At 40.3% G+C, this 26550-nt stretch overlaps 1 protein-coding gene and 1 long non-coding RNA gene across 2 annotated transcripts; one reads left to right on the forward strand and one right to left on the reverse strand.

Annotated features, from left to right (window-relative positions):
• The first annotated feature begins 12323 nt into the window (after nucleotides 1-12323).
• Nucleotides 12324-23151, forward strand: thbs4b (thrombospondin 4b). Its single transcript, XM_051878349.1, has 22 exons — nucleotides 12324-12607; nucleotides 14297-14494; nucleotides 15772-16055; nucleotides 16178-16280; nucleotides 16607-16689; nucleotides 16803-16854; nucleotides 17107-17258; nucleotides 17449-17586; nucleotides 18494-18571; nucleotides 18687-18839; nucleotides 18922-19026; nucleotides 19131-19238; nucleotides 19398-19557; nucleotides 19693-19811; nucleotides 19916-19968; nucleotides 20100-20293; nucleotides 20604-20782; nucleotides 20863-20911; nucleotides 20998-21194; nucleotides 21289-21461; nucleotides 22215-22354; nucleotides 22660-23151. Exons 1-22 carry the CDS (start codon nucleotides 12532-12534, stop codon nucleotides 22716-22718), a joined length of 2853 nt encoding a protein of 950 aa, XP_051734309.1. The 5' UTR covers nucleotides 12324-12531; the 3' UTR covers nucleotides 22719-23151.
• On the reverse strand, nucleotides 22168-26068 carry LOC127504032 (uncharacterized). The gene is made up of 4 exons (XR_007927281.1): nucleotides 25109-26068; nucleotides 24487-24557; nucleotides 24065-24100; nucleotides 22168-22346 (listed from the first exon to the last, which is right to left on the reverse strand). It is a non-coding gene; the product is annotated as an uncharacterized LOC127504032 (long non-coding RNA).
• Between the last annotated feature and the right edge of the window lie 482 nt (nucleotides 26069-26550).

A 26550-nucleotide genomic window follows, 5' to 3' on the forward strand; every position in this document is an offset into this window, starting at 1 on the left:
TAAAGTGGGTTGCGAACATCTGTTCATGTTAAAGAACCCAGAAACCAATACTATGATCTGAAGATCCTATATGTATCAAGAATCTCCAAAGCAGCTCTAGAACCCAATAAGATGTATGGTTCTGCTGTAAAGAACCATCGAAGAACCTTTATTTTTAGGAGCATGCACATCTACAGCATCTCTGTAAACTCACATTTGTGTGTCCTCCTATAGCCGTTTGTGTAATCTACCCCAGAAAACACACACAGACCCTCGAGCATCTGTTGACATTACATGTTGTTCTCTCCACATCTCTCATTAGAATCAAACAGCTGGATCCAATTGGTTAGCAAAATCAAAGCACAAATTCCCCTTAAAAAATCATTTTGCAAAGTCTGGAAGAACAAACGCGTAGCTTGTATCTTGGCAAGTGCGTGTCTGTGCATGTATTTATCTACACTCTAAAAAAAAAGATGGTTCTTGACATTCATACCCGCAACCCTCCAGATTTCAGCAGTGGTGTGTAACGCAGTCACTCCTACTAGCCACTTTGGCGGGTTGAATTTTATATATAATATATATACTTTTTTTTAATTGTTGTCTTTTAAAAAGGCATCTGAAATAAATAATAAACTAAGTGCAAAGTAGTGTTCTCAAAAAAAAAATAGATTTTTCAATACATATCGACACTAAAATATTGGAAACGTTTCCAATACTAATTTTCCGCAGAATAGATACACGATACCAGCTGCTCTTTCTCTCTCTCTCTCATTTCTCCGACAGCGAGTCGACACACACCCACCTCCCCTCACTCACTTGTTTCATTTGCTCAAGATGAATATTGTTGATGTTATAGGGCTTGAATTTCGGTGTGGGATTGCACGGATTAAGCATAATTTTACTCATTCCCGCAGATTTTGTGCTCACACCCAAAGTGTGCGCACATAAAGTCATCTCTCAGTACTAAACTGAGTTCTTTTTCGCTGCTGTTTGCGCTTAAACAGTCAAATACACAAAATTATGTCAAAATGCTGGTCTTGATGTAAACACAGTCAGTTATGTTTTAAGTGAACGTAAACAGTTAAGAAACAAAACGCATGTGTAACAGTATAATGGATCCGTGTGTCAGGTCTTAAAGTGACAGCAGATTAATATACCTGCTGCCAAATGATGAGATAATATTAAAAATGTCTATATGGCAGTTTTTCCCCACTGAATCGAATGTCAAAATTGCGGCCAGTGAAAATGCTGAGCAGCTAGTAACTTTGGAAAAACACTAGCTACTAGGGCTGGGAAAATAAATCGATGCATCGCAAATCGAGAAATGATTCTGGATCGATTCTGAGATTTTCTGAATGCATCGCGATTCTCTTTTGAATCGATTCTGAGCTTAGTTTTTAACAGCAGATGGCACTGCGTGCTTTAGAAACTGTACTCGTACTCTACTTGCTTCCAGTTCCTTACACACACCACTTAAACAGTCTATAAAATAATTATTCATAAAGTTCGAAAAGGTTGAAGCGAATTACAGGGGTGTTTGCAGTGTGCTGTTTACATTAATCTCGTGTCAAAAAAGCACTCTGAGGTGCAGGTACATTCTCAGACTCAGCCGAACGCACGAGCGCTCTTCTTCGTGAGCATTTGACCATGCGGTTAAAAACTAGCCTAGAGTGCCATCTGCTGTTAAAAACTAAGCTCAGAATTCGAGAGAGATTCACGATACAGTCAGAAAATCTCAGAATCGATCCACGAATAGAGAAGCATCGCTTTATTGTTGCAGCCCTACTAGCCACAGTGGCTGGTGAGCTAAAAAGTTAATGTCAAGCCTGATAGTAACATTTCTTTTTAAAACCATATCTTCCTGAAGAACCGTTTTATGCTAAAACAAATATTTGTGTTATTGTGTTTGTACCTAACAAAACTAACTAAATTCACTGTAGACCATCCTAATCTGGTAGTTTAGAACCATTTTGTCTTAAGAGTACCAATAAAGAAGCTTCAAGTGTGTATAAGTAAAGGTTCTTTATTGGCATATGGTTCCATGAAGAACCTTTAATATTCACGGAACCTTTCCATTGCACAAAAGGTTTTTTTATGGTGGAAAAGTTTCTTGAAAGTTTTTAAAATGTTCTTTTAAGAACTTTTAAACATGGTTCTTCTGTGGCATCGCTGTGAAAACCCCCGTTTGGATCCTTTATTTTTAAGAGTGTATTTATAAAAAGTTGTGCCTCTTTATTGGGCCACAGGAAACGTTATACACCAGCGGGATACTGTACAAGAGTTTATGATCACAAACACACAAGTCTGCTGATCCCCCATGTGTAAAATGCTCTGCTGCTATATTTACACATGTGTGTAAATGCTCTGGTATTATTATGTCCCATGGTAGAACTTTTTAATATCACAAACACACTCTTGGCACGAGGACTTGGAAGGTCTGATGTTGGAGTATGTATGTGTGTGTCTATAAACCAGACAGGATGCTCCAGGTCTGCTGTATGAGTGTGCGTCATTTCAGATGTGGTTAAACGGTGAATTCACGTCTGAGAATCTAGACATCAGTGTACGTGGATAAGAGAAGGTTCAGGTTTAATGAAGAGGAACAAAGAGACTCAGATATTGACTCTAGATTCTGATTGCATGAGCAGCATTCAGATATTTTGGAAAAAGCAGATATACACACAAGTGTGACTGCACACCAATTGCATTTCGTTGCATTAAGTTGTAAATGGCCTGCAAAAGAATTATTTCTTGATTATTATAATAACATTTGCCTCTGTTATTGTATTGCTGCTGCTGACATTTTAGAAAACAATTAAGCCAATAAAGGCTGTGGGTTTAAGTGATTTTATTTTTACTTAGTGAACTTATTTATATCTTACGGTTTAAAAATTCGAGGCAACTGGCTTACCCCCCAAAAAAACAGCTGGATCTAAACCCACTCCAGGAAAAACATCTTCAAAATTTAGCGAAACAAAGTCTTCTGAACCAAAGCCCATGATTGCTCGACCAACCTCTTGGAAGTTCTGCCAACTTGGTACGGTTTACAATATAGCAGACGTGGAATTGTGATCATTGTGCCATTTTTTTTGTTGTTGTTTGTTTTTTTTTGTTAGATCATTTCCTGTGTAAAATTGTGCATGTATTATGTTTAATCTGTTTGATTAAATGTTTGATGCTCTGCACACCATCACCATTCATTGTCTAAGTCTTAAAGGGTTAGTTCACCCAAAAATGAAAATTCTGTCATTAATTACTCACCCTCATGTTGTTCCAAACCCGTAAGTTCTTCGTTCATCTTCAGAACACAAATTAAGATCTTTTTGATGAAATCTGAGAGATTTCTGTCACATTGACAGCTGCACAACTACCACTTTGAAGCTTTAAAAAGTTCATAAAGAGATCGTAAAAGTAGTAGGAGTGGTTTAGTCCAAATTTTCTGAAGAGACTTGATCGCTTTATATGATGACAAGTTTTAATTTAGGCTTTTATTCACATATAAAATTGATCAGCAAACATAAACAGAAGCTCGACCGAACCTGCTTTACACGAACAAACATAGAACAAACATACTGCGTAACACAAGAATAAACCTCATTGGTTCTTGCTGAAGCTCAAACGTGCTGCGTAACACAAGAATAAACCTCATTGGTTCTTGCTGAAGCTCAAACGTGCTGCGTAACACAAGAATGAACCTCATTGGTTCTTGAGGAAGCTCAAACGTGATGCGTAACACGAGAATGAACCTCATTGGTTCTTGCGGAAGCTCAAACGTGATGCGTAACACGAGAATGAACCTCAATGGTTCTTGCTGAAGATTAAACGTGATGCGCAACACGAGAACGAACCTTATTGGTTCTTGAGGAAGCTCAAACGTGCTGCGTAACACGAGAATGAACCTCATTGGTTCTTGCGGAAGCTCAAACGTGATGCGTAACACGAGAATGAACCTCATTGGTTCTTGCGGAAGCTCAAACGTGATGCGTAACACGAGAATGAACCTCAATGGTTCTTGCTGAAGATTAAACGTGATGCGCAACACGAGAACGAACCTTATTGGTTCTTGAGGAAGCTCAAACGTGCTGCGTAACACGAGAATGAACTTCATTGGTTCTTGAGGAAGCTCGAACGTGATGCGTAACACAAGAATGAACCTCATTGGTTCTTGAGGAAGCTCGAACGTGATGCGTAACACAAGAATGAACCTCATTGGTTCTTGCTGAAGCTCAAACGTGCTGCGTAACACAAGAATGAACCTCATTGGTTCTTGCTGAAGCTCAAACGTGCTGCGTAACACACAAGAATGAACCTCATTGGTTCTTGCGGAAGCTTAAATGGGCTGCGTAACATGAGAATGAACCTCATTGGTTCTCGCACACGTCAATCAAACATGCCTGAGCTTCCGTTTTCCATAACTGATGTGTGAGTTTATGAATGTTTACATGTGAATAAAAGCCTAAATTCAGTCTTTTTATCAAATAAAGTGATTCTCTTAAGAAAATTTGGACTAAACCGCTCAATTCATATGGATTACTTTTACGATCTCTTTATGAACTTTTTGAAGCATCAAAAAGTGGTAGTTGCATAGCTGTCAATGGAGGGACAGAAAGCTCTCAGATTTCATCAGAAAGATCTTCATTCGTGTCCTGAAGATGAATGAAAGTCTTACAGGTTTGGAACGACATGAGTGTGAGTAATTAATGACAGAATTTTCATTTTTGGGTGAACTAACACTTTAAATGTAAAAGAGAAGCATGAACATTCTGCTAAACATCTCCCTATGTCTTTCACAGAAGAAAGTCACACGGCTTTGGAACGACATGAGGGTGAATGAATAATTTTCTGTTTTGTATGCAAAATATTCCTTGAAATGCCCTTTAAATGTGTTGGAGTCTAAAAAAAGGTTAGACTATTTAAAATGTGCTCTCCAGAGAGAGAAGATCATGAGAACGTTCAAAATGTTTTTAAAGAGGCCATATTTCTTGTTCTATTGCTGTTTATCGGCGAGATGAAAGCTTTGAGCGATGGAATCAGTCAGAATGGAGCAACCGTCTGGAAAACTGCTCCATTTCCTGTGTTTTTGCTTCTCGTTCTGTGAAAGCCATTATCTATGTGCCACTATACACACACATACACTATATAATACAAAACACACACACATCAGGTCATTTCCGTTCCATGGTAAAGCAAGATAATCCAGGCAAGCGTTTTGTCTAAACACGCACACAGATTATTTTTTTCTAGCGCACATCATGTGACCATTAGCTCATTACAGCGATGATGTCAGTGTTTTGAGGCTGGTTCTATTTATCTGATAGTGATTTACCTGCGCTGTGTGACCTATTCAGCCTCCATAGACTAAACCTCTCTAAATCACCAGCTTCAGTCCACCTGGCCCCCAGACACCATCTGACAGAAAGTCATGCTTATATATCCACAATATTACACCTCGTGTTGTTTATAAGAGTAGACCTTTGTACTGCTCTAGAACTTTTTCCCCCCTTGTTCATTCCAGGTAAACATACCCATCTGATTTTTTTTCTGTGTTTAGCTGCTTGACTTCCTTTAACATTCCAGGAAAGTATCGTTAGGAGTTACACGTCTTCTCTCCCGATGCCAGTGTTACAAACACTCTGATCCAGACGTCTGTGGGACTAGCTTGGATTTAAGTTGGAACTAAGTGTGGAATGAACGTCAGTGTGTTTGGGTTAAAGGATGTGAGACCTGTTCAAGGCTTCTGGGGTTTCAGCGTTGAAACTTGTTGATGGAGATAAAGATGTTTTACTTGTAATAACTGCAAAACCAGATTTCAAAAGTCACAAAACATTCTGAAAAATAAAATTATTTCCCAACTTCCTAAGACTATTTTGTAATCACAAAAACAAGAATGTTCTCATCTTTTTTTCTTACTCTGAAAAATATAGGTTCTTTGATGGTTCCATGGAACATCCATGGAAACTTTCCATTCCACAAAAGGAATATAGGGTTCTTTAGATTTTTTTTTTTTTAAATGTCTTCAAAAATATGTTTTTTTTAAGAACTGTTTACTAAAAACTTCTTTGGGGAACCAAAAATGTTTCTTCTATGGCATCACTGCAAAAACACCCTTTTGGAACCTTTATTTTTTAAGAGTGTAAGATTGTTCTACAGACAAAACCTGTCATTTTCTTCTTAAGAAAATATTTTCAGTAATCACTGAGGAATGTTTTATAAACTTTGAATCTTTTCATGAACCCTAGTTGTTTCATTTCTTTTGATCAATATTTGTTTTCCAAAATGATTAATGCACACCGATGCATTTGCTTTAAACTCGCCCTGATTTTGTCCAAGCATTTTTCCCAAACACATGCACACTATCCCTGTGTGTTTGTGCGCGAGGAGACTAAGTACCTGAGTAATAGCTTCCATGTGCAACCTACCTCACCACACACACACATGCAGTGACAAACACACAACTCTGAATGTCATCCATCACACACTCTCATCTATCTTAACTGATGTGTCTTTGAGGTTTGTAGCGTGACCGCACATTCAAGCCGCTTGTCTTCTAAAGCTTCACATTTGCCTGTTGATCCACAGCGCCGCGATTCAATCGAGCCTCCAGCATAACACACAACAGAAGCTGATAATCAAAGCCTGTTGTTGTACTTTTACCCCGTACCCTCATTTCTGAGAAAACGACAAGAATAATAGTTTTTTGAAATTACGTACATTTTCTGTTGTTGTAATCTTATGTATTAGTAATGTTCTGGGTTCAGAGAAAGTTGGCATGCTGTTGATTACCACAGGACAGATTTCCGACTCATCCATCAGTTTGTAATAACAAAAAACAATCACATTTACCGGAATTAAATCACAATGGAAATCTGTTTGGGCATGACTTCGCACTGGGATAAATGTTAAATACATGCTGTTTTGAAAATGCTGTGAAGAGTTTGAAACCAAGTTTAAATGATTTAATTAATCCATCAAATTATTTGTAATTTAAAATGTTGCACATGTTAACATGAGACTAGAGTGATGCAGTTACTAATCTTGGTTTATGCAGTTCATATCAAATCAAATATTTTACAATTCTTGTCATGACCACATATAATTACATGTATGTACATTGTAATTTTTTTTTAAAAATCTGATAAGATGAGGTAAAATTATTTTAATCTAGTTATTAGTTTATTATTATGTATTACATTTATTTTATTTGTATACATACATATATATATATCATTGCTCTAGTCAGCAGTTATCAGGATTGAAGCGCTTTAAGGCCTTTAAGCACATGCGTAAAAAGGGATTATGTTTTAATTAGCAAGCCTGTAACCATTTACAGCAAATACAGGCATATAGTTTTTAAAAGCTTTTTAGCAGTTATCGAGGTTGAGCTAAAAACCTAGGACTAGTTCGCCAAAGTTAGTTTTTGAAATTATCTCCAATGTTATATAAGAGGCAAAGTTGATAAGAATGAAGAGTTCAACCATGTGGTACGAATGTCGTGGGCGAAAAATTGCATGATACACAATCCCTTACGCACAAAAAATGCAAAAAAAAAAAAAAAATGCAAAGGCGCCCCCCGGTGGCTGATTTCTTTCAAATTTCTCACAGGCCTCTAGAGCCGTGAGTCAAACAGGCCCAGCGAGTTTCGTTCCGATCGGCCTCCGTTAACCTTGTCTGATAGCTGCTCAAAATTCATTGGCCGATGGCGGACATGTTTTTTGAGATACGTCAATGTCCTCATAGACCATCATGGTATCTTGGACAAAGACACTGCATGCCAATTTTCAAGTCAATCAGATTAACGGTGAAGTAGTTATAGCCATTTTCACATTTTTTTTCCTATTATAGTGCCACCCAAGTGGCCAGTTGCCATGTCCTTTTTCACGCGACCACAGAATGAGCTCTTACATAGGTGTGCTGAGTTTGGTGAAAATATCTTATTCCGTTCATGAGTTATAGCCATTTTAGTAAAGGTGGCTCCGGCCACTTCAAAACTTTTTTTTGATAATTACAATCGGACTCCAGAGAATCTTGCTGCACTGGCTTGGTTTTGATCGGGACGAAAACCTAGGACTAGTTCGCAAAAGTAGGTTTTTCACAAAATCCAAAATACCCGAAAATTTCACCAGAATGATGAGCAAATCTGGCATCCTTGAGCTTGAGCCAGTGATTCCAATGATATAAGACACTTGAGTCTACACCTTACGGTGTAGGAGTTATGAACGATTTCCTAGTTTTGACCACTGTAGCGCCCCCGTCAGGCCGATTGGGGTGAGCCTTGGTGACATTGTAGGCAGTGTGAGTACTACCAGCCCTCAAAGTTTCAAGTCTCTATGACTTACGGTTTGGTCTGCCTGATCACTTTTAGGGGAGAATGCTGATCCTTGGAAATTTTGACAGTTACAATAGGGTTTCAGCGCTACATGCTTAAACTCCTTATAATAATATCTTCTTTTCAAGTAAGTTCAGATCTGCTTTCAATAGAGCTCAACTTATATTGGACCTGGAAGATCCTCCTGAAAAGGCCATTTTAAATCAGTTCAAGTTGGTTTGCTGGTCTTAACCGGTTTAACTGGTCTGGTATTTAGCTGGTCTGCTCAAGTGGTCGAGTACCCAAACTCTAAACACCATCAGACTAGACCTGTGTAAAAAAGTTTGGTGGCCAGACAAGACCAGCAAACCACTTTAGGCCGGTTTTATATGTTTTCTCAGCTGAATAAAAAGCTTCAAAAGTGCCATGAGTCACCGTTTGCAACTTGTAGATGTTGAGAGTAAATCTATCAGCCCCACAGCAGGTTATGAGAACATTCCAGCATCCCGAATGAGGTCAGAAGAATACTCTGCTGCCCCGAGGGGAGGTCAGGGGAAAATTATACTTCCCCAGAGGAGTTCAAGAGAACATATCCCCCCCCCAGTTTACCCCGTCTGAACAATTACATGCTGCTAAAGCCCTGTTACACAGGTTGTTAAAAGCACGACCATAACCAGCCTCAATAAACACATTGAACACGACCTGTGCGCGAGAGGTGTAGCTCAGGTACGAACACTGTCAGGAGTCAGCAGTCTGTTGAAAGAGATTTTGGACTCGAAAACACGATTGCGGCTATTCTTACACAAACATAGATGCGGATATGTGTGCAATCGAACCCTCGTGCTCACACACATGGTAGGATCATTAGTGGGGTCGTCTTACCACAAACTAACAGCCTCTGTCAGGCCATCTCAACCTACAGTGAGAACAAAAGGACACAGTGTGAGTGTGTCTGTCTGTTTCCTGCTGCTCTACTGACAGATCCAACATAACCAGACATTCAGAGAAAGACTTAAGGCCAGATCCTGTTGTAACACACACACGCACGCCAACTGGAGGCGGTTTGAATCAGAACATTCCAGAACTTTGCCCACCTGGGTCTTAACATACCCATAATGCCTCAGAAAGCTTTAATGACAGAGTAGCTTCGGCAAAAGACTGTAATTTAGCTCCTAACACACTTACACACACCGGGCAGCATTCGCCCCTCTGATTAGGATGTGGGATTATGTCACTCACCACAACATCACGTGATTGGTCAGTGGTCAGTGTGATCGGCCAATCGGCGGTATGAATATGAGTATGTGAGCTCTATATCAGTATCAGACAAGTCTGTTATTAATGATACCAACCGCAATGAGTAACGTAGTGGAGCTCCGCCACGAGATGAGTGACAGTGTATAGATTTCTTTTCTCTGTCGTCATTGTCTATCCATATATGTGAACAAAGCATTTTTTCTTCAAAAAAAAAAAAAAAAATATCTTTATGTTCTACAGAAAATGTGCTTGCCTGTAGAAAAGTCATGCTGCTAGGATGTTGTGGGAGGTTACTAAGGTGTTGCTAGGTCTTTGCTAGGGTGTTGCTAGGTGTTTTAAGTGATTGCTGGAGCTTTGCTAGGTGGTTGGTGCGGCACTGTGGAAGGTTGCTAGGAAGATTCTGTGTTGTTGTGGATAGTTGCTTGGTTGGTTTCTATGGCATTGCTAGGTGGGTGAGAGGTTGCTAGGTGGATGCTGGTGTGTTGTGGGTGATTTCTGGGGCATTGCTAGGTGGTTGCTGGGACATTGTGGGAAGTTTCTGGGATGTTTGGGTAGTTGTTAAGTGCTTTGCTAGGTGTGATTGCTGGGGCATTGAAACATTGTGGGAAATTTCTGGGATGTTTTGGGTTGTTGCTAGGGGCTTTTGCTAGGTGGTTGCTGGGACACTGACATTGGTTTATATGGCATTGCTAGGGTGTTGTGAGAGGTTGCTAGGTGGATGCTGGTGTGTTGTGGGTGATTACTGGGGCATTGCTAGGTGGTTGCTGGAACATTGTGGGAAGTTTCTGGGATGTTTGGGTAGTTGCTAGGTGCTTTGCTAGGTCTGATTGCTGTGGCATTGCTAGGTGGTTGCTGGGACATTGTGGGAAGTTTCTGGGATGTTTTGGGTAGTTGCTAGGGGCTTTGCTAGGTGGTTGGTGGTACGCTTCTAGGTGGTTGTTGGGGCAATGTGGAAGGTTGCTAGGAAGATTCTGTGTTGTTGTGGGTAGTTGCTTGGTTGGTTTCTATGGCATTGCTAGGTGATTGCTGGGGTGTTGTAAGAGGTTGCTAGGTGGATGCTGGTGTGTTGTGGGTGATTGCTGGGGCATTGCTAGGTGGTTGCTGGAACACTGTGGGAAGTTTCTGGGATGTTTTGGGGAGTTGCTAGGGGCTTTGCTAGGTGGTTGGTGGTACGCTTCTAGGTGGTTGTAGGGGCAATGTGGAAGGTTGCTGAGAAGATTCTGTGTTGTTGTGGGTAGTTGCTTTGTTGGTTTCTATAGCATTGCTAGGTGATTGCTAGGGTATTGTGAGAGGTTGCTAGGTGGATGCTGGTGTGTTGTGGGTGATTGCTGGGGCATTGCTAGGTGGTTGCTGGAACATTGTGGGAAGTTTATGGGATGCTTTTGGTAGCTGCTATGGACTTTGCTAGGTGGTTGCTGGGACACTGTTGAAGGTTGCTAGGAAATTTCTGTTTTGTTGTGGGTAGTTGCTTAGTTGGTTTCTATGGCATTGCTAGGTGGATGCTGGTGTGTTGTAGGTGATTGCTGGGGCATTGCTAGGTGGTTGCTGGGAAGTTTCTGGGATGTTTTGGGTAGTTGCTAGGTGCCTTGCTAAGTGTGATTGCTGGGCATTGGAACATTGTAGGACATTTCTGGGATGCTTTAGATAGTTGCTATGGGCTTTGCTAGGTGGTTGCTGGGGCATTGTGGAAGGTTGCTAGGAAGTTTCTGTGTTGTGGGTAGTTGCTTGGTTGGTTTATATGGCATTGCGTGTTGTGAGAGGTTGCTGGTGTGTTGTGGTTGATTGCTGGAGAATTGCTATAGGTGGTTGCTGGAACATTGCTGGGAAGTTTCTGGGATGTTTTGGGTAGTTGCTAGGTGGTTGCTGTGCATAGTATTTTTTCAGGATTCAATTGCAGAATGTGGTTGTCATTCTCATAAATTACTGAACTTTGTGTACATAACAGGATTAAGCACTAAAAGGTAAACTGACAACTGAATTTAGCTGCAGTAAGGGTTGCCAGGTTTGTGTAACAAAACAAGCCCAATTGCTATTCAAAACCTGCCCAATCACAGCCAAAACTAGCCCAAATCCCGTTCCGAGGAAGGTGGGGGTTTCAAACCGCAGACTAAAAAAAACAACCCGTGGCAACAGTGTAAAGGTAGGAAAACTAAGGACTTGGCAACACTGGCTGCAGTGTGTACGTGGCCTAGTGTATGCCTAATAAAGGTTAGATACAACAACATCTGTACAACTCAAAGTCTTAGACGTTTCTTTGCTACTTTGTAGAGTGCTACCATGAATGTTATTAAACTGCCATTGAGTTGAGAGATGAGATAACTGGTCCCAATTGCTCCTGTATCATTAAACAGCCGTTACCAGTGTATGTACCTGCTTCACATGTGTATCTGACTTTTTAATTTATTTTTTATTACAGAATCAGACCTTCTTGCGCAAGAATCAGACCTTCACAGAACATTAGCAACTCTCCATCCAGTTATCTTTAAACAATTCCCCAGAGATCCACCCCGGCAGACGTATTTTACGGCACCTGCCAGTCAAAATGACAGGAAAATATGTGAAAACCCGAGAAAGGAATGGAGGGAAAAGGAGGATGGAGAGAAGGATGTGGAACAAATGGAACCTCATAAAAGGTACAAATAAGAGTTCAGACGTGAGCCAGGCCCGCCAATTATACGACACCACTCTTCGCTCCGCCCCCTCAGCATGGGGGCGTCTGTTAGACTCATAACTCCGCCCACCACAGCTGCTGTGAGCTGATAGACAGCCTGCTTCCCCACCAACACACACACATCATTAAAACCCGAATGCGCACAGACCTTGCTCTTTTCTTCTGTCCCTCACTGCTGTGTCCTACTCAATCACACACAGACTTTCTCTATAAAACACACTCGTAGCCAAAAGACAAGAAGGAATCAAAGATCAACTCCCATAAGACTTCTCTTTCACACACACTCCTTCTGTGGGGTGGCAGAAGGTTGTGGTAAAGGATGGCCGGCACAATGCATCTCCTCACTGCTATTTCTCTGATGTTGACTCTCAGCTCAGCAAGCGCAGAATCAACCGGTGAGTACACACAAAGTTTCCCTAATAGGTTAAAATATTTCTTTAATTCATGATTAGTTAAGTTGCCCAGTTTAACTAATATTATGACTATTTATTCTGTAGTTCTATTTAAACTCTTGCTCTTTTTCTCACGCTTCTTTGTCTGGTCTTGTAAAATCTCATGCTGAGCCTTAAATCTGACTCTAAAAGTGTCCGATTTCTTTCATAATGGCTGGTTTCTTCATTTTCTCACATTTTTGATTTTCCTATTTTTTTTGACCCTCCTTCAATGTGGATGTGTTTATCACAAAGTATCAGGCTCTAATTTTGTTTTTTGGTCACTGCCTGTGTATATGAGAGAGAGTTGAAGTAAGTGTGTGTGTGTGTGTGTGTGTGTGTGTGTGTGTGTGTGTGTGAACGGTAGTTCATTCTGGGCTATAGAAGTCATAATGTCTTTTGCAGCAAGGATGAGATTGCATTATTTTATTGAATCTGAAAGGCGGACACATAATACTTAAAGAAAACACACACACACACACACACATACACAAACACTGAGTACTTCCACCTACAGAGGACATAAACATTAATGTCAATGTAATATTTACTTTAAGACATATGACTTGGAGAATGTTTGAACATTAAAATGACAAATAATACATAAAGAAAAAAAATCACACATGTTGACCATTATGGTCGGCATGTAAATCTTTCAGCACACCATGTGTGAACAGAAATAATGCTTTTGAGCAACAAACAGCTCTTTGAAATGGGCAAATTATATTCTTCACAAGAAAGTGAAGATAAACAAGAGGCAAAACAATAGTCTTGGTTTTCGTGGGAATATCCTTAGTTGTATTGAGTCAATTGATGTGATGATTGCTAAGGCATGGAAATGATAGTCAGACCCTCTTTTTCGGTTAAAATATTGGGAAAGACGTCATTCTTGAGTCATTAACATTTTTTCATACAACATTACGTTTGCCTGTTTAGCCAATGGCACGCTTCCATCGCCATAACAACCAACATCTGTATTTGACATCCGGCAGTGACACCACAAAAAGGCTGTTCGTTCACCTGGTTTCCATGAAGTTTTCCACTGAAAATGTTCAATGGATAAGATCCAATTCGATCCCTGTCAATCTCAATTATACAAACTAAGACCAGTTGCTTCAGTTACAGGAGTTTCTGTTTAAAAACTCAAGATATTAATCTGAAATTCAAGCCTTTTCTGCTTATTCTGGAACCCAACAGAACACATTTCTATAAAGTGAAATTTCTATATCTTTGTCAAATGTTTCTCACCAAATTGTACGTCACTCAGCAAGCATGTTAGATATGCTCTGGGTTTCAGCGTTTAGACACAGACCATTATCCCATTCACAACGCCAAAACATTCAAACTTTGAATGCCATCTGCCATTATACTTGTTACAGTTGAGCTGTTATGTATATATAAAAAAAAACACAACTAATTCTTGCCATTTACAAACTTCAAAGAACTATAAATCCTTAAACATTGATTTAGCAACATTCAACTGGCTTAATAAACAGTAACAGTATTTAGTCTAACAGAAATGACATCAACCTAAAAAGACCTGGGCATCACTCCCAGCATACATTAGCCTGAGGAACAACTACATGTTTGTGAACAGTAAACTTTGTGTTTCAGTAACACTTATATAACATTTAAATAACATTCTCCCCGCAGTGTATAACCTCTTAACGTCACCGGACTGTCTACCGGATCTACTGCACGGAGGTTTGGCAGAGCAGGGAGTAACTGAACTCTTTATTCTCACAACGTTCCGTCTCCAGCCTAGAACCGGAAACACCATATTCAGCCTGTACAATCCACGAGACAACAGCAAGTACTTTGAGTTCTCTGTACTCGGAAAACTCAACAAAGGTACGTGATCTTTGACAACACCATACCTATGACTTTCTGCAGGCTTGGGCTTCATTAGTTTTTGTCATTTACTATGAAACTTTGCAGCTGATTTTAACATGGAAACAAAAGTTTTAAGCTCTAAAACAAGCAGAATTTACAGAAATGTGCTGTTAACCCTCTGGTGCTCTTTGCGTATAGGTTTATTTCAATTAAATGATGTTTTTTTATTTAATATTTTGTATTTTTAGGGGATTTTATGGTACTAAATTATATTTACGCTGTAGTTATAATCCAGACTTGAAAATGAAATTTCCAACTTAAAGGATTAGTCCACTTTTAAATTAAAATTTCCTGATAATTTACTCACCCCCATGTCATCTAAGATGCTCATGTCCTTCTTTCTTCAGTCAAAAAGAAATGAAGGTTTTTGAGGAAAACATTCCAGGATTTTTCTCCATATAGTGGACTTCAATGGTCTCCAAATGGTTGAAGGTCAAAATTACAGTTTCTGTGGAGCTTCAAAGGGCTTTAAACGATACCAGACAAGGAATAAGGGTCTTATCTAGAGAAATGATCGGTCTTTTTCTAAAAATCTTTTAAATGTATGCGCTTTATATAAACAAATGATCGCCTTCAAGTGGTTCCGCCAAAACCGCACTTCCGTATTCTTCAAAAAGCTTACGCTTAATGTCCTACGCCTTCCCTATTCTACTTTCGGAAAAAACGGAACTGGCGCCACGTTCGTTCTGTAAGTTGAATAGGGAAGGTGTAGGACATTCAGCATAAGCTTTTTGAAGAATGCAGAAGTGCGGTTTTGGCGCACTTAAAAAAGTTACAGAATTTGAATGAAATATATATTTTCAAAAACACGTTTTACTCTAAAACTGCAAGAATATCAAAGCCATAAATCTAAACAAGTTGTGTTCCAAATTTGAGCTTGATATCTCAAAAAATGAGCTTTCGGTAAGATTTTGTTTGGCCGCAGTACCAAAAGTTTTCGCTAGATGAAATTTGTCTCCCATTCATTTCCAATGTGCTCATTTTCAAGTGTGACTATTTTTTTCAGGACCATTTGACCTTTCAAATCATGTTCATGATTTTTTTGTGTGTGTGTGTTCACATAGCAAGCGCCCAAACCTTTACCAAGTTTCGATTCCGATGAAGTAAAAAAACAAAAAAAAAACAAAACGTAAAATTTTTTGGTCAAAAATGAACAAAAGAGCACCAGAGAGTTAAATGTATAAGCACAAAAGACTTAAAAATATAAAAAAACATAACTCTTTCTCTATCTGTAGCTACTTTACGATACCTGCGCAGAGATGGTAGGATGAGTACAGTTACCTTTAACAACCTGAAACTGGCTGATGGTGAGAAGCATCGGCTGCTGTTCCATCTGAAGGGACTGGAGGTGGGCCAACCAGGGGGCTTCCCGCACGGCCAGGGGGTGTTACCGGTGCCCGGGGTAGAGCTACACCTGGACTGCAGGCTGGTGGAGACGCTGAGAGATCTACCAGCTGTGTTTAATGGCCTAAACAATCACCAAGGAGTGGAGCTAAAAACCATGCAGGGGAAAGCACAAGTATAAAACCTATTAACCAGTTACACACTCACATGTTGAGAGATATATTTGGAGGTCTTTGTTGCATGCACTAATACACTAACATAAACTCCCCATTGTTCTCTTTCGGTTCTGATCGGCAGGAAGAGTTGGAGGAGCTCAAACTAGCATATGGTGATTCAATGGAAAATGTTGCATCGCTGCAGGACTGCCACACTCATCAGAGCGACTCCGTACAGACTTTAGGTAACAACTCGATTTTTACATTTCTGAAGAAAACATGAGTGGTGCTTGCATGTGCAAAAATTTGCCACCACAATGCTAGGGTGATATTGGTGGTTGCCAGGGTGTTGCTAAGAAGTTGCTAGGGTTTTCTGGTTGGTTGCTACTGCTAGAGGTTTGTTACAAACCTCAGCAAACTTTTTCCATCCAAGACGACCGTCATATTGGCCAGCAAAAAATCAGCATAATTACAGAGTGCACCTTTGGGGAAAAGATTCCAAAAGGAATAAAGAAAGAGAGAGAGTATATGTCTGCTGAGATATTAAAAAGTTTTTTTGTTGTTTATAAAGGTCTTAACACGAAACAACTTACGAATCAGATGCTGGAGCTAACAAAGGTCATTAATGAGCTGAAAGATGTTCTTATTCAGCAGGTAAAACCTTTCTGCCCATTATCCTTTTTACCCTTTTGTTTAATGTTCTTAATTTCCACGCCTTCTTTACGACCCAGATTTTTTTGTGTGTGTGTCTGCACATATGTTTACAGGTGAAGGAAACATCTTTCCTCAGAAACACCATCTCTGAGTGCCAAGCCTGTGGTAAGACATTACAATGAGCAAGAGCGTCATATGCATGAGTTTGTTGATGCAGATATTCAGATAAGAGATCCAAACAAGACATTTTTCTGTCTCTACAAATATTCATGGCAACAAATACTCCAGTCATGACTTCAAAGTCACCAAAGCTGAAGCAGATTTAAAGCAGGAGTGCAATCATGGGAGTGTTAAGTTTCAGGCATCTGAATACTTCAAACCACATCATTTATGCTAAATATGAATGGTTAATTCTAGGTCTGGGCGGAACAGAAGTGGTGAAACCAAAATGCACTCCTGGAGTGTGTTTCCGTGATAATATGTGCATAGAAACGGACGAAGGGGTGGAGTGCGGTCCATGCCCTGATGGATACACTGGAGATGGATACAGCTGTGACGACGTTGATGAGGTACGTGCCTATTCATTAAAGGGGACATATCATGACAAATTACTTTTTTCTTGATCTTCTGAAATAGCCTTAGGAAAGTCGATTGACAGAAACGGTATAGAGTTTAGACAGGTCACCCAAGTCACAGCTGCCTCATGGAGCACTAATCGTGTTTGAATGACATTGCCATGCATTTTTGTGTCATTCACAGTGTCAATTTAACCCCTGCTTCCCTGGTGTGAGGTGTGTGAACATGGCTCCAGGCTTCCGCTGTGAGGCATGTCCTCTTGGATTCACAGGCAAACCACTGGAGGGTGTTGGTGTGGCCTATGCACAAACACACAAGCAGGTATGTCTTGGTTTAACCCTTCACATGATTCATGTCAGCGTTCCCTAATGCAATAAAGGGTTGGTTCACCCAAAACTGAAAATTAGAAAGGTAGTAAAGACATTATTAAAATAGTCCATGTGACTACAGTGGTTCAACCTTAATGTTATGAAGCAAAGAGAATACTTTTTGTTCGCAAAAAACAAAAATAATGACTTTATTCAACAATTTCTTCTCTTCCTAGTCATTACCCAATGCTGTTGACTTTGTAGACACAGTGCAGCGCTTCCGGGTTGTACGTCAGAATGCCGGCTCAGTATTGGTCGATGCTGTTCACGTGAGCACCACGATGCATACGTGTGATGCTGATGCAGGAGCTGGCCAATAATGAGCCAGTGTTCTGACGTAGAATACGGAAGCGCTGCACTGCATTCACTACGTCAACAGTGTAGGAGACTGACACAGAAGAGAAGAAATTGTTGATTAAAGTCATTATTTTTGTTTGTTTTTTTTGCGCACAAAAAGTATTCTCATCACTTCCTTGAAAATGGTAATTAAATTGCTGTTTACGGAGGAGTCAGAGAGCTCTCGGATTTCATCAAAAATATCATAATTTGTGTTCCGAAGATAAACGAAGGTCTTACGGGTGTGGAACGACATGAGGGTGAGCAATTAATGACAGAAATTTTCATTTTTGGGTGAACTAACCCTTTAAATCTCTATGTAAAATGGAGTGTCAAGATATATCATTCCCCCAGCGCCACTGCACATCATATGTTGTAACGCAAAGTTTAGACAATTAAAAAAGGACCATTTGCCACTGATATTTTGATGCACAGCCACCGAGTAATGGTGTGACAAGCAAAAAGGGTGCCAAGAGTATGATTGTGTATACGTGTACGTTTCCTAATTTCTACATTTTCTTTAGGTGTGTGATGATATTGATGAGTGTAAAGGACCAGATAATGGAGGATGCACCCCCAACTCCATCTGTGTGAACTCTGTGGTGAGAACCGACATGTTCATAATGCATTTCTATTATGCAAAGTAGCATTATATGTCACACAGACATGCAAAGCAAAAGAACAGTGCCTTAAAGTGTTATGTTATGGTGTGTGTAGGGATCATATCAATGTGGCCGATGTAAGACCGGATTTACAGGTGACCAGATCAGAGGTTGTAAGCCAGAGAAAAGCTGTGGAAACCGCCTACAGAACCCTTGCGACCCCAATGCACAGTGTATAGAGGAGAGAGATGGCACCATCACATGCCAGGTAAACTTCTGAAACACACATTCACACATATGAAGGGAAAAGGGCATTTTGGGCAAATGCTAAGAGTGTATGTGTTTTTTAGTGTGGCATTGGATGGGCTGGAAATGGTTATCTCTGTGGTAAAGACACTGACATCGATGGGTACCCTGATGAGAAGCTGCGCTGCCGAGACCCAACCTGCAGAAAGGTAACTATGGCAACAATGCAATCGATATTGACTTGCTCGGGGCTCTGGTGACATCACTTGCCTGTCTCTGGGAGAGATGATTCATATTTTGTCCTCAATGCCAGGATAACTGTGTTACCGTTCCAAACTCGGGACAAGAGGACGCAGATGGCGATGGGAAAGGCGATGCATGTGACCCAGATGCAGATGGAGATGGAATAGTCAATGAGCAGGTAAACACACAAACATACACACACATTTATGCAGTGGTTGTTTATGTGTTAATCCAGTGCAGAATCTCACACTAATTATTTTAAAAATCTCTTACCTCTTGTGTTTCTATCTCTGGTTATTTAATAAACTTTGTTCCTGTGTATATGTGTGGATTTTAGGATAACTGCTGGTTGACGCCAAATATAAATCAGCTGAACAGTGATAAGGACAGTCATGGCGACGCATGTGACAACTGTGTCCGAGTGGATAACCCAGACCAGAGAGACACAGATTCTGATGGCCTCGGAGATGCATGCGATGACGACATGGATGGAGATGGTAAGAGATGACATACACACACACAAAGTGAAGTACGTCTAAAAGTCTTGATGATTGGGTTCCAACAAAAGATGTCTTTGTCTTTTTGGTACTGAGTCATTCCCATTTTTGGTGTCTGTTTTTATTGATTGTCAGGGGTGAAAAACTTCCTGGATAACTGTCAGCGAGTGAAAAATCGTGATCAGCAGGATCGTGATGGGGATGGTGTGGGAGATGCATGCGATAGCTGTCCTGACATCTCAAATCCAAATCAGGTACATTATTCAGACAGCCAAATATTCATTGTATACTGCTGTGTTCTTTTTTTTTTTTTTTTTTTACTATAATTAATATTTACATTCAATCCTCTTCTCCCCAGTCTGACATTGACAATGATCTTGTTGGAGACTCTTGCGACACAAATCAAGATAGGTATGAAAAGGTCCATCATTTAAGCAACAGAGACACTGTTTCCTTTGCATATCAGTTTCTTCACTGTTAAAACTGAATAGTCTGAATATTTCTGTGAGCATTCCTGTAATACCATTTTTTGTGTCCTTCAGCGATGGTGATGGTCACCAAGATAGCAAGGACAACTGCCCGCTGGTAATTAATAGCTCCCAACTAGACACAGATAAAGACGGACTGGGAGATGAATGTGATGATGATGATGATAATGACGGTATTCCCGATATACTGCCTCCTGGACCAGATAACTGTCGGTTGGTGCCCAACCCTGACCAGATAGATGACAACAGTGAGTACACCACTAATCCTTTCATAGACATAGTATGCACTGCACATTATTCTGTGATCATTGACTCACCCAGAATGTCCATAGAACAAAAATAGAAAATTAACAGTGGCTGTCAAGCTTTATAAAAGTAGTTGACATACAACTTTGCACTATAGTCAATGTCTTCTAAATCCGTACGATACCTTTGTGTAAGAAACAGACAGAAAATGATCCCATTATTCACAGAAAGTCTTGTATTTTTCATACAGAAATTGAACATACAGAAATCATATTACAATCATCCCTCACTCACTTGTTCATTTCTACACAGATGATGGGGTAGGCGACATATGTGAATCAGACTTTGACCAGGACAAGGTAATCGACAGGATTGATAACTGTCCAGAAAATGCAGAGATCACCCTGACAGACTTCAGAGCATATCAGACAGTTGTACTGGACCCAGAGGGTGATGCTCAGATTGACCCGAACTGGGTGGTTCTTAACCAGGTACAGAAAAAGATACACAGAATTTTCAGGAAACTATTTGGGATATACAGTTCTGACATATTCTTTGCCTTGCTGCAAAGGGAATGGAGATTGTCCAGACTATGAACAGTGATCCAGGCCTCGCTGTTGGTGAGTGGATGCATGTTTTTCCATCACGAATAATGACGTATTAAGTTATTTTTATGATTGATGCCATTCCCCTCTCCGATGACCAGGTTACACTGCATTCAGTGGTGTTGATTTCGAGGGAACGTTCCATGTGAATACGGTGACTGATGACGACTATGCCGGCTTCATCTTTGGATACCAGGACTCTTCCAGTTTCTATGTGGTGATGTGGAAGCAAACGGAGCAGACGTACTGGCAGGCCACGCCCTTCAGAGCAGTAGCTGAACCTGGCATTCAGCTGAAGGTTGATTAGCTGAACTGCCAGATATATGATCTCTAAATTTGTGAGAAAGTCTTTCATGGAATTAAAAGTACTAATTATTATCTTTCGCTCTCAGGCAGTGAAGTCCAAGTCTGGTCCAGGTGAGCATTTGAGGAACTCTCTCTGGCATACAGGTGACACTAATGATCAGGTGCGTCTCCTGTGGAAGGATCCAAGGAATGTTGGCTGGAAGGATAAGGTGTCATACCGCTGGTACCTGCAGCACCGCCCACAAGTCGGATACATCAGGTGAGCCAATCAAAATTCAGGTGACTCAAAGTTTGAAGCCAAGCTAATGTAACCCCTCAGGTCCTACTCGCCCCGCTCTGTGTGGACCTCCACATGGGAGGCAGGCGCGCTAACAATGAGGCTAAAGACTGCAGCCTTTAGTGTCAGTTGCTAGTGCACCTCTTGAGGCAAGGGAAGTGGGGTTTATCTGCACAGCTCTTATTAGCTGGCCTCCGTTACACTCACCCTCCTAAACCTGACTCCCATCCGAGTCACGGCACCAATGTTACCCCTCAGGTCCTACTTGCCCCGCTCTGTGTGGACCTCGAACCTGGGTCTCTGGTGTGGGAGGCAGGCACACTAACAAGTTGGCTAAAGACCGCAGCCTTTAGTGTCAGTTGCTAGTGCACCTCTTGAGGCAATAAGGGAAGTGAGGTTTATCTGCAGGGCTCTTACTATCTGGCCTCCGGTACACTCACTCCCCTAAACCTCATTCCCATCTGGGTCATGGCACCAGTGTTACCCCTCAGGTCCTACTCGCCCTGTGCGGGCCTCGAACCCAGGTCTTTGGCGTGGGAGGCAGGCGCGCTAACAAGTTGGCTAAGACTGCAGCCTTTACCGTCAGTCACTAGTGCACCTTTTGGGGCAAGGGAAGTGAGGTTTATCTGCACAGCTCTTACTAGCTGGCTTCTGTTACACTAGCAAAGTTGTTATTAATGAGAAAGAAGTGTTAAAAGTCAAGATGATTTAGTGTGTTTTTTTGTGTGTTCTTAGGGTTCGTTTCTATGAGGGTACAGAGCTAGTGGCAGATTCTGGGGTGACAATTGATACCACAATGAGAGGAGGAAGACTGGGAGTGTTCTGCTTCTCTCAAGAGAACATCATCTGGTCAAACTTGAAGTATCGCTGCAATGGTGAGAACACAAACATATGTTATACACTGAAACAGCAATGCAACAGCTGGAACAAGCATAAACATATACACAACCGTATATATTGAAATAAAGAAATACTTTTATTCAGCAATCATGCATTAAAAGTGACAGTAACAACATTTATAATGTTACAATATATAATTATAACATTACAATTTATGTTACCTAAACTTTTGAATGGTAGTGTTCATACAAGCAAATATAAACTCACACTATTATGTTCAAAATAAACTACAGAACCTATACACTTATCATATTGTATTTTATCATAATCTCTTTTCCAGACACCATTCCAGAGGACTTCCAGGAGTTCAGTACACAACATGGCATGGACCCCCTGTAAATAATCATCTTAATGCTATGTTTATACCAACACACCATTACACACAGTCTTATGTGTGTCTCTGAAAGTGTGAAACACATTTGTACACAATGTGTGTATAGAATTGGGATACGTGTATACACAATGTGTATGCCTTTTTTTTAATTTTTTTAAATCAACTAATTTTTCACTCTGTTTATTAGGTCAAAACACTTTAGCAAATTAGCTAGATCATATAACATTTAGATGAGATGGACTTTATTTCCTGTTATCAGTCAGTTACAAGTTATAGTTATCAGCTACCTGTCTAGGATGCAGGTAGATTTGCATCACATTCATTGTAAAGAGAACATTTACAAGAAAGGATGACACATACTACGATAAGAGATAAGAAAACCTAAACTCGGAGTCTCACATTCATGTTTGGCACTAATAAAAGAACCTATTCAAAACATGTGACAACATTTTACGTCAATCTGTCCTGTGTATAACTGTACTTACATCTGACTAAGATTTGTATGTTCTGTGGACCAGAGACAATAGCACTGTTCTAAAATCTAGTGAGCTGACTACCTAGCTAGCTGTATTCTAAGGTAACATCCTAAATAAAACCTTATAAATGATTTGGAATTGGGATACTTGACTTTGGCTAAAAGGTATCTTAATTGTGCTGCCTATCTTTTGGAACATCAGGAACATATCTATGATGCCTTAAAATGCTGTTTTGGCAGGCAGCTCACTAGGGTTTGGAACAGAGCTTATGTTCAATGAGCATATAAGTTAGTTTGTTCACATAAGAGGCTGTTTGCTCTGCAGCTTTAGTGCCAGAGTAAGTTAACAGCAAAAGTAAAGAGTCTCTCCTGCTGTTTTTGCTCTTAGCTCATGCTAACCTCAGCAGTTCTTTCCTCTGTTCACATTCCTCCTAATGTGGAAGCTGTTTTATTAGAGTTTGAAGGAGGAAAAAAAGCTTTTAAATGCTCCAACACGACTGACCAGAACATTTGCACAACATGGTCAGCAGATGGCAGTATGGCCCTAACATTCACTGACTACTGCTGCTAGGCTATTATTAGAACAGTCAGTTCTCTTTAATGTGTTCTCTCTTCTCCACCTTGCCTTATGTCTGTTTCCTGTCTATTATTTTTCAGACAATCAGTCTGTCAACCAATCTTGGTTGAATTCATTAAAGCATTTGATTATGAAAATAATTACACAACCAAATGATTCTGACTGGAGAGATGGATCTGAAGTGAGAGGTGCTGTCAAATGCCACTTTACTCATTATGAATCACCCCCGTAACCTTTACTGAGAAAGACTGAGGGAGAAAAAGTGAGCACAGAAGGAGATGGTGTAGGAAGAGCCGTACCTGTGAATATCACTCCCCCGCAACACATAGCTTATCCTACAATATGGATGAATGGGGAAAAGGTTAGACAGAAAGACTGTGTAGGATGGTAAACATTTTCTAAAATCATATATGTGGTTTCTTTTACTATTCCACTAGTAAATGATACTGTAGTAGTATTATGGTATGGTCATAGTATCATTATAATAACCCATATTCATATACCATTGCATTTACCTGTCACTTTAAGGTATGAATAACATTAAAAGAATAACATGGTTTTTACCATGGTAGTGTCCAAAAAACATGGTACCATGTCCAAATACCATGGATTTTGTATTTTTTTTTTTTTTAATTAGTTACTATTTTACAAGTGTTCATATTTAGGGTTAGTGTTTTTTTTTTTTCTAAACATGTTACTCGTTTACAAACATGAATGATACCTTAATTTTTGTGTCTTATTGAAGAGAGGTGTGCTATTACTTTTCCAAGTGATCAGATGAATGATCTTCACCTAGAGGACGATAAAAGGGTAAAAATCACAGCTAGACAAGACCATAAATGGGTACTTTTTGGATAGGTTATTTTGATATGTGACGGCAACCACCTAGCAACACGCTAAAAACAAGCACATTTTCTTCAGAAAATGTCAAACTCTAGGTGTTCAGTTAATGTTTTTATTCTAAGGGCCACTGAAGAACGCTTAATAAGTTAAAATCGACGAAACAACAATTAACTCACGGGCTCAGACCTTGTTTGATTGATGGGTTTTAATTTAGTTAGGAACTAATGAGCCATTTAGTCGACGATAATAACGGTCATCCGTCCAGTGCGCGCGAATAACAGACTTCGCCACAATGAGGGCGCGAAAATTACACGGCACAGTTGGGCATCCGCTGGTCACGAGCCGAGTTATTATTAAAAGGACGAGATCACGACTTCTTACGATCCCCTGCAGAGCTTTGTACCGCAGAAGCACAATGTTCCCTGATTGTCCTTGACACTGCGCTTTCACAATGTTCCCAGTTTCCTCACAAACATTTTCACGGCGAAACACTCACAAACCTGATTTCATATTCATCTCTCGAGTCGAGACACAACGGAAATGTCCGGCCGGTCTATAATGACAGATTTCGAGGTGTCATTCACACTACTCATCTCGGTTTTCCTGCGCTCCCTCTCTCTATTTTTCCAAAATGGACGAAATCTGGCTCAGAGATTCTCTGACGTTTCTGACAGGGACATCTACACCAAATTTGTCCAATTTTCCGGTACCAGCGGGAATCCTGAAGCATCTTTCGTCTGTGATTGGCTGAACGCGTAACGTCTGAGGAAATATGGCCATTTATGTACTGAGGAATGCGCGCCAATTCACCTGCACGTACGTTGCGTAATGCGACATTCCCCAAGGCTCCGCTTTAATTCATGGACGGTTAACGCCGAAGAGAGTTTGTGAATGTGCAAATACTTTTATTATTCATGCACAGATGGGAACATTGAACTGTCACCGTGACGAGCACAAAGAACTATTGGTCCACAAGCCACCAACGTTGACAATCACACGTTAATTGCCTGTAATTGCGTGTGTGGGTGAAGCGGTTCTGGCTGTATTTTTCCATCTGTTTTAATTGCACTTTGACACAAAGGGACATTGAAGTGTGTGTGAGAGAGGGTTTATATGCAAATTATAATAAGACTTTATTGCGAGCTCAAAGCTTCAAACATGATTTGACATTTTATAATAAAACTGACATTCAAGCATAGATCTTCCCACATGTGCCCAGGGGTCAGAGACAATAAAGCCTTTAAAACACAGGGCAGTAACCACCAGAGACAATTTCTAACTTTCTAAGTAGTAATCCATTAAACATATATAATTGCGAAAATGCTAATTTATATGAACTGTACAGCTCTATGTCAGGCAGTGAAATTTTCTGTTGAAAGCTCTCTTCAACCCAAATGACAATTACTGTTTGAGCTTCGTGGCTTCTCTATCGATTTTTTTTTTATTATTATTTTAAGTTCCATTTAAAAAAAAAAAAAAAATGTGACCAAGTGAAAATAAGGTGGCTCAGGTGGTGGTGCTTATTGTCAAACTCGCCTTGCACTTTTATTTATTAAAAAATATATATTATATGCAATTTTTTTTCGTGTTCATTTGCTGTCATTTTATATGCATACATTTTCCGTGTTCATTTACTGCCATTCTTTACTAAAATCCACTGTCATTCACAGCTTCCAACCCAAAAAGCTGGCCGACAAGCCAAAAGAACAATCTGTAACAGAAGACCAATTTAGGATGGAAGGATGGAGAGAGGAAGGGAGGGAGGGATGAGACTCATTGTGAATTCCGGAAACGCTCCTCCACATGGAGAGGTGGGCTGCCACATCCGCGTGATGCTCATCTTATTCCGCAGCAGCATCGAGCGTGGATTGGTGGGCACGCGGTATTCCCTCTCGTGTACGTGGAGAATGGGCGTGCTCGGGGAAGCTCGGTCACGCAGCGT

Source organism: Ctenopharyngodon idella, chromosome 21 (assembly GCF_019924925.1).
Source record: "Ctenopharyngodon idella isolate HZGC_01 chromosome 21, HZGC01, whole genome shotgun sequence".
In the NCBI taxonomy this organism is placed as follows: Eukaryota; Metazoa; Chordata; class Actinopteri; order Cypriniformes; family Xenocyprididae; genus Ctenopharyngodon; species Ctenopharyngodon idella.

Bases quoted from the DNA above. Each gene is read 5' to 3' on its own strand.
- thbs4b (XM_051878349.1), top strand. From the start codon at position 12,532: ATGGCCGGCACAATGCATCTCCTCACTGCTATTTCTCTGATGTTGACT. The intron at 20,294-20,603 runs GTGAGTACACCA...ATTTCTACACAG, and splicing joins TGACCAGATAGATGACAACA to ATGATGGGGTAGGCGACATA. The intron at 22,355-22,659 runs GTGAGAACACAA...TCTCTTTTCCAG, and splicing joins CTTGAAGTATCGCTGCAATG to ACACCATTCCAGAGGACTTC.